At 36.6% G+C, this 8,364-nt stretch overlaps 2 protein-coding genes across 2 annotated transcripts in view; both read left to right on the top strand.

The window, feature by feature from the left end:
* The first annotated feature begins 5,135 nt into the window (after positions 1-5,135).
* LOC118742509 lies at positions 5,136-7,719 on the top strand. Its single transcript, XM_036474635.1, has 2 exons — positions 5,136-7,504; positions 7,677-7,719. Exon 1 carries the CDS (start codon positions 5,503-5,505, stop codon positions 7,399-7,401), a length of 1,899 nt encoding a protein of 632 aa, XP_036330528.1. The 5' UTR covers positions 5,136-5,502; the 3' UTR covers positions 7,402-7,504; positions 7,677-7,719.
* LOC118743762 (ubiquinone biosynthesis protein COQ9, mitochondrial) overlaps positions 7,511-8,364 on the top strand; it is a 1,324-nt gene continuing 470 nt past the window's right edge. The window contains exon 1 of the mRNA XM_036476524.1: positions 7,511-8,359. Within this exon, the coding sequence (XP_036332417.1) occupies positions 7,727-8,359 (633 nt within the window). The 5' untranslated portion in view covers positions 7,511-7,726. The remainder of the gene's footprint in view (positions 8,360-8,364) is intronic.

The following is an 8,364-nucleotide window of genomic DNA, read 5'->3' as shown; positions in this document are numbered from 1 at the left end:
TTTTTTCGTTCTTAACATGTAACTCATGTTGTTCTAGACTCGTTTTATTAGATGAAGAAATTACCATAAAATTTGTCTTTTTTACATTTAACATTAACTTATTTTTGCATAACCAGATATACAGTGAGTCCAAGTCGTTTTGCATTTTATGGATAGCTGCGCCTAAATCATCTTCGCTTATGGTCAACAATGCATCATCAGCAAACAATCTTATCTTACAATACCTGATTGATGATGATTACACATGCGGAATCCGCGGGATTTGCGGGACTACAAAAAAAAATTAAAAAGATGAATTCGAGTTGTGAACGTGCTTGCCAAAATGTTCGCCGTGCATAGCTGTATTAAATATACATCATTTTATAACCCAGAATATAATTTCAGGAGTTAGAAGCCCTTCCGAAAGGCCTTCCTGGGAGTCAAGAGGCTTTCCACTTTACATTCCTTTCTCCTTTCTTTTTTGTATGGACTGGCATTTCAATTACTCCTTCTTTCGCTACCCATAGAAGGCGTTCCAAAAGGGCTTTCATAGGAAGTACTTCAGAAGGTCTTTGGGAAGAGTTCATTCAAAGTTGCTTCTTTAATTTTTAAAATTCATACATCTTTAAAGTATTTGCTTAAGGTTTATATCAAATTTGTGTTAGTGCAACATAAAATATATATTGAAATTCTTTTGTAATGCTAAATAATATAAAAGTATGCATTCGCGTAAATTGTAAATGGATAAGCCCTTCTGCAGAGAAGCATTTTTCAACCCTTCATGGGTAGGCCTTTTAGAATAACTTCACTTAAGAAGGCCTACCTAAATTATCTTCTGGGAAATCACATGTTCAAACAAAACAACGATATATAAGTGTGCCAGCGGAAAAATTGATTTTTTTTTCTCGAGCTTCCTTTCAGATGCTAAATTGCGAATACTCATAAATGTGATTCTATTGGAGGCACACATTCAGCTCTGGTGTAATTTTCAAGAGTATGTTATAAGTATAGACTATATTACTTTAACGCCATTTTCAAATATCAAAGGGTAAAAAAGTTACGCAGAAAAACAGGAAAACTTATTTAAATTTGAATAAACCGTAATCACTGATGTTTAAGCCAGTTTTATGATTACAGCGAGCGGTTATTTTTTAGATCGGATAAAATACTCTTATTATGATATATTTTCTTCTGAAAAATATCCAACAGATATAGCGATTTTGACTATATACCCACGAAACTATGCATAATCACCAAAATCAAAAGTTCCTGATTGTGCAATAAAATAAGGTCGAATTTAAAAGATGAAACTTATAATATTATCAAATAAGTCAACCTAATTAAAAGTAAATACGTAGATTTTTTAAATCAAATCGTCTGTTTTACATATAAATTTTGAATATAACTGTTTAGAGGAAATAATATGATTTTTTTTTAGTCACACTAATACCGCGGATCAGCGGGATTGATGACTTCGTTCCCACGACTGTCGGGTCTACGTAACCGGAACGACCCAGATTTATATCTGGCCAAGGACTGTCACTCCAGCAACACTCCCCAAAAAGTCTTTGGGGAATTTGTATGCTGCTACAACAACAACAACAACTTCGATCCCGCAACTTTGCGGGATTGAATTTCCTAATTATGGCTAATATTATACTTTCTCGGTGTGCTGATTTCAGATCTGAAGTCAGATTGTTTGTATCAGCTTTATTTTTTGAGATATAATTAAAACGCATTTTTAAAGAAAAATTTATTTTTTATTAAGAAATCATTAGAAAAACACCCACTGCTTATCCAAAAATTTTCTTTTATAAGATTTCCTTGATTTACTTTGTTCACGAGGGCTGTTCTTAATGCTCCAACAAAATATATCTGAGGAAAAAAATATATATACATATGTGTAAGCGCCAATCTATTATATTATTATAATTAGTAATTTAGACTGATAAGAGCAAGAAAGTTAATAAGTCTAAGAGGAGTTGTAACATAAGCTGGAGTTCAGTTGGAAGTCCGTATCAGTTAATCACTTCTTTAAATTTTTGATTCCACTCAGTTGCAATTCCTTTTTCAAACCCAAACTCATTGGCGCCTGCCAAGGGGATGGCTTCAAACAGAATGGCGTTAAAAAGGGAGTAGAACAAAGAACAGAAAGAAATATATTACGGAATATTTTATACATCCTGATAGAAGCAGTGGCAAAACAAAAACACAATACACAAAGAAAATGCATTGTAAACCAAAGCGAAACTTCAGATAAATTTAGGAATAAAAAATGCATTGAAAAAGTAAGTAAGGAAACTTAGTGTTACAGATGATTGTTTGTACTTGTGTATCTTATGTGGGTGGAGTTGTTTGCCGGGTAGGCAGAGAAAAAGTAAGACGAACACACAGGAGACACGCCAAACCCGAAAGGGCACAGCCGCTCGATTCACAACACACGAGTATACTTTTGGTGGAACCATATGAGCGGCAGGAGGAACGAAGCATACATACAAAGTTTTAACGTACACACCCACATATGTATGTATGTATACTCTAGGAGCAGCCTCAGCAAATACATACATACATATATAACTATGATTAATCCAAATATCGGGATGTTTTGAATTAAAATCTTAAACTGTGTTATATTCAAACTCTATCAAGGTATGTACCTATTAGCTTTAACTCACCGTTTAAATCCTTCGTCAACTGGGAACGCGTCGACATTTTACCCAATTTGTGCAGAATTTTTGCGGCGAAAGTCAAGTGGAGCGCAACTGGAGCGCAGCAATGCACGCCAGCAAAACAGGATTTACCGGATACTTAAAGAGTAGGCAGTGGTGGTGCAGCAGCGCGAGAAGGGCTTGTCGTTGTTGCCAATCAGGCTAGTGGCCTTCTGCGCCCTACCACCAACACGTCCGGGCTTTGTTGCCTTCGAAGTGAATGCTTTTGGTTGATAGTCGCCTTCTTCTTTCTTTTTTCGCACAACTAACTAGCGTTTCTTAATTTTTGTTAAACTGGACGAACGCGTCTGTGGCGGAAACCGGATTTGTAAGTTAAATTCCTTGATTATTTTAATTTTGGTTTAATACAGATTTTATACCACTTTCTTCCGCTTCACTCACCCATACAAGTCACGAACTTTATTATAAAACATTTCGCGTTTAATTACTTTCTAAATATAACTTAATTCACAAGTAAATAATAAACTCCAATATTTGGGAATTTCAGCTTCTTTCAAGCCACTTTGTATGCGTTTTGCACTTTTCTTCACTTTCGCACAAAAAACTCAATCAACGAACTTTAAAACAACAAACACACTCAACCATAGAGAAAAGTGGAGATGTGAAAATTCACCCTCTGGGTTTGGTAAATTTCCTGTTCAGCACTTCTAGCTTGTATTTCGGAACTTTTCACATACAAACTAAACAATTTTTGCCACCGAAGCCTGTTTTGCGTTGCATTCGTTGCAATTTCATTCAAGATTATCACTTTAATTAATCAAAAACTTTCCACTTTTATCACTTATTTCCCGTATTATCAAAAATCGCAACCGACCGGAGATGGTGATGAAAACAGAATACTTGTCGAAAACCAGCGCAAACACAACTTGGCTCATCTCCATGATTCAATTTTTTACCTGTCAGTTGTCTCGCTCACACGACTCTCAGCACCGAAACGTGTTGCCTCTTTGCAAATATACTTGATAAATTTTAGTTTTCGTGTAAAATAGTAGTATTCGTTTTGTGCAATATATATGTACATTCAAAACACTTTTAACTGATTACAATATAAAAAATCTCAAATTATGATATTTACATAAAACTCTTTAAAGTTATATTTTAATTTTGTGACCTTTTACAGTTTTTATACCTGTAAATAGGACATAAAATATAAACAGTATGAAACAATCAAACCGATAACTTTTCAGTGTCCATTCTAGTTTTATCGATTACTTTTACAAAGACCGTGAGAAATGTCAAATAAAGGAGAACACCAAAATAAAAGTTAGCGAGAAAAAGTGGTCCAAGGCGTATTCATGCAAGGTGGTGTTGCCAAATAAGTTGAGATTTTCGACATGGTGGTTCTGAATGTCAAAATGATTGAATTGTCATATTTCATTCGACAGTTCGATCTGATTGGCTTGGTAAAATTTTGAAAATGATATGTTAAGACAGCAAGTTGCCCGCATGAGAAAACGGGACAAAGCTAAAAGAGAAATTTGACAGCTGTTAAGACACATTTAGCAGAAGGTGGAGACGTGGGGTTATATACACATCAGCTGCTTCTTTTCTACTCGGTTTTATTATACTCGGGTAAATTCATCCTACATGCATAAACACCTTTTTTAGTCGAGCTAGCAAGCTTTCACGTGTTGAATATGTACATTTTTTCTACACCGGTTGAAATCTTAACATGGGTTGAATTTTGTACATAGAAAGGTGTTCACATGAGGCGATTTTACACGCAACTTTTAGTTGGAAGCACCAATCGCCTGGTGTGAACGGCCTTTCAATTAATCGCTCCCAAGTTGCCTCTAAAGTTGCCTGTAAATCGCCTCATGGAAACATCGTATAACTCGAGTTGAAAATTGACCGTGTATGGTTATTGGATCTACCCAAGTTGGATATAACCGATTAGAAAGGAATCGTAAGCATAATAAGCGTTTCTTTAGCTATTTTAGTTATTTTGTTACTAAATTTTTTTCTTTCTAGCAGAAGACGTCAAAATTATAGTCTGCATACGTTAAATCACTGTCCAATTTACCGTCTTTAAAATAATCAAGGCAGTGATTGAGACAATTGAAAAAGTTTGCATGAATTAGTCAAAATATGTGCATGTCATGACAGTATTTTCCCTACAGTATAAGCCCTAAATTAATTGCAAATCAAACAATTTTCATAAACTTTCATTAAATTTATCTACAAATAAAACTGAAAACTCATTTTGAAAACAAGTACCTATATCGATAACTTCTGTTTTTAATTAACACTGACATAAATGCAGTCCGGCAACACTCTGGGAAACTGTTGAAAAAGCGCATTTGGAGAGAACCGAGTGCAGTGTTTTGCGAGCAGTTTTATAGTAAATTACAAAAAATGGTTAATTTAAGTGTAATAAATAGAACGATGCGATTGCAAAAGATGTTGCTGCCTTTAAGTAAGTAATTAAATATCCTAAGCACAGCAGCGTAATGTCGATTAACATATTTAAGTGTGAAATTAAACGATTTTCTGCTCGTGCTTTGGTAAAAAATTTCACAACATTGACATAACGTGCAATGCATAACGTGCTGTCAAATTCCTCTGAGAACAGTTCTTATGCGCTCAGCTGAGCAGAACAATTGAATTCTTGTTGCGTTTATTAACTACATATAAAAATAAAAACAAAAAGAATAAATCTAAATTTCTGTCAAATAAATTCTTTGTTTTAAACGGAAAACTTTTCTATAAGGGACATTTTCAATTTCAAACTGAATACTGGAACAAGTGTGAAGATATCTACAGCAACTACTACATCAAACGAGGGGGAACAGTTATGAAGCATATGGAGCTTCCGCAGTTGGCTCACGACTTACCGGCACTGGGATCGTGTACACTAAATTTGGTCGACCTTATAAGACAACTAATCAATGAAAAAAAATATGAAGGTGTTGCTTTGTTATTTACAAGCAAAAGTGATGCAGAGCGCAATAGGATGTGCCTTGAGACAGTGGGAATGGAGTTATATCATGCCATTTGCTTACCTAATCTTACTTCCGAAATACACGATAGTCAACTGCCTTTATACACATGTGCTGAGGAGTTATTATATTTAATAGCATCCCATGCACCCATGGAAGAGTTGTTGCTCGAACTGCTTGAGATTATTGAGGAAAACGATTCCGAATATGTATTCACCTCAGCACTACGTGCACTGCAAACGGTGTTACTTCGTATGGGTAACAAGAAACCACGCGCTCTCGAATGGAGCTTGAACTCTATACATACCCGGCTAGAAAAATTGCCACTACCAACGTTTCTAAAAGAAGGCTATGATAGCAAGCAAGAGCGTCTACTGGAACAAAATGCACAGATTGAAAAGTTGTTAATGTTTTACATTACTGTAGAACTATTCTACGGCCCACTACTTAGAGACGAGTTGTCCCAACTGCGACCACCTGATCAGGTGTTTTTTGATACAGGCATGAATAGACGAAATGTCATGTGCTGCTTTTTAATACATATGCTTGGAAAACCACTTGCGTTGCTAGATTTAACTATTGATGAACGTAAGACTAATAGCTTTACCGCACAGTGCGCACGAAAACTGACCGAAGGTGCAACACGCTGTTTGGTGGATCCTCTCCGTCTACTGTCCGTGGGTGAGCACCGTATTCGTTGGAATCGACGCTTGAATGCCGATAAGGGTGTCCATGAAATGAGCTCTAACAACATATTTCTAATTGAGGAAAAATTGCCCCTAGAGTCACTAGCAATTTACTTCTACATGATCTTGGTAGAAGAGATCAGTTTTTCTTCTGTGCCTAAAGTATATTCACCAGTATACATATTCGAAGCCGGTCTCTACTATGCAAACGAGTTATTGGCACATGAAGAGTCGGCACTACACTATCGTGCACTTTTGTTGGTGAAACGTTTATTAGATAATCTGTTCGAAACAGATATTTCTGCAGTTTCTTTGGAATTGGAGGTACATAAAAATTTTTGCATCTCTCTATGCAATATCATTGGATATTCATCACAAAATCAGCTTAGGCAAACCGGTGTTAAAGTGCTGCGCCAGTATATTTTAAAATTTGACGATGAAGGCAAATATTTGGTACTAAAAAATTTGCTTCGAACCGTGGCGCACAATGGCATATCTGGCTACTTGGCGATCATGTATAAAGACGTTGTTTCTAATGCTTTAATTACAACGGCCACCGAGCTCCCAACCTCTTTCTCTGGGCACGATTTTCGTACTATTTTTCTACAATACATTTGTCGGTTGCCACATGGTGCAAAAACTGATCTTATTGATCATTCTGACAAAGTGATTTCCTCGCTCAATGCTTTACGATTCTTCGCCCTAAAGGATCAGCAAAATCGTACTGGTCTCTGGGACTTTATGTCCGAAATAGAACAGCAGTTTCTCGAGCCGCTGCGTAAAGGTTTAGACATATCTGTAGCACATTATAAAGCGGAATTGAAACGAGTAGAAAATGGTTTGGGTGCTGAAGCAGAAGCAGAAGAGCGTAAAACTTTGGAATTAATAGATATAAATATAGCGAATGCAACATCGGAGAGTGGAAATGTCGATTTGGAAGTTGGTCGTTTACGTAAAATTGAAATACTCAATCAGAACCTGTGCACATTTGATCTGATGCGAAGTATCCTGGGACGCACTGAAGAGTGTGTAGAGAATACGAGCAGATTGTGCAAAGTGCTGCAATAAAAATAAGTTATTTTGAAACTTTTTATTTATTATTAAAATAAATTAAAAATAAAATGACACCACTTTTACACTTAACTTTCGTGTTTTTACCAAAATGAAAAAGGTAGTTACTAACACAATTTAGATTTTAGATTTTAGATACATTTAGACAGCGAAGTTAAAAAAGGATTTGTTTCTTTAAAGGCGCCAATAGCACTTCAAGAAGAAGTTTTTAAATTTAAAATCAACAACTACTGTTTTAAATTTATTTATTCACGGATTCTTTTTTACTGCAGGTGCTCACAGCTCTTTACTAGCTTGCAGCGCACATGCTTCCCGAGTTCTTATGCAGCGATATCGTGCCCATTCAGACTTCAGTCAAAATAATTCATTAATCTGTACACACCTCCCTAACTCAAACTCAACACCATTACAGCATTACCCAAATTGCACATATTTCAAGTCAACATACACAACAGATGCCGGTAGCTCGGAGTCCATTGAAAAGTTCCGTGAGCGCGAGGAACAGCGTGAACGTGAATTTGAGCAGAAAAAGGCAGATGAAGAGAAAAAAGCTGAAGATGAGGCTAAAAGTGCAAAAATTGATGCTATACGCACACAAATTTTAGAGGCTGCATTGTCACATGTGCCCACACTGGGTTGGACACGTAATGCAATTGTGAAGGGCGCTGAGGAAGCTGGCTTTCCCAGCGTTGTGCATGGCATGTTTCCTGAAGGTGGTTATGCGCTCGTTTCCTACTTCTATGGAAAGTGCAACGATGAAGTTGTGCGACGTTTGCAGGAGGACACACACAATGGCACTCTGGCAGTTGGCGATCCTTTGGACTTTTTAGTCCGTGCGGTGCGAACACGACTTGAAATGATAATCCCTTACAAGGCGCAATGGCCACAGGCTTTGGCACTGATAGCGATGCCACAAAATGCTGCCACATCGTTGGCTCAGGTCTTGACCCTGGTCGATGA

The sequence above is a fragment of the Rhagoletis pomonella genome, unplaced genomic scaffold (assembly GCF_013731165.1).
Source record: "Rhagoletis pomonella isolate Grant_MI unplaced genomic scaffold, Rhpom_1.0 Rhpom_scaffold_00007, whole genome shotgun sequence".
In the NCBI taxonomy this organism is placed as follows: domain Eukaryota; kingdom Metazoa; phylum Arthropoda; class Insecta; order Diptera; family Tephritidae; genus Rhagoletis; species Rhagoletis pomonella.
This window is presented reverse-complemented; position numbering and strand designations above follow the sequence as displayed.

What these genes read in the sequence shown, in the direction of transcription:
- LOC118742509 (XM_036474635.1), top strand. Translation starts at nt 5,503, where the DNA reads ATGAAGCATATGGAGCTTCCGCAGTTGGCTCACGACTTACCGGCACTG.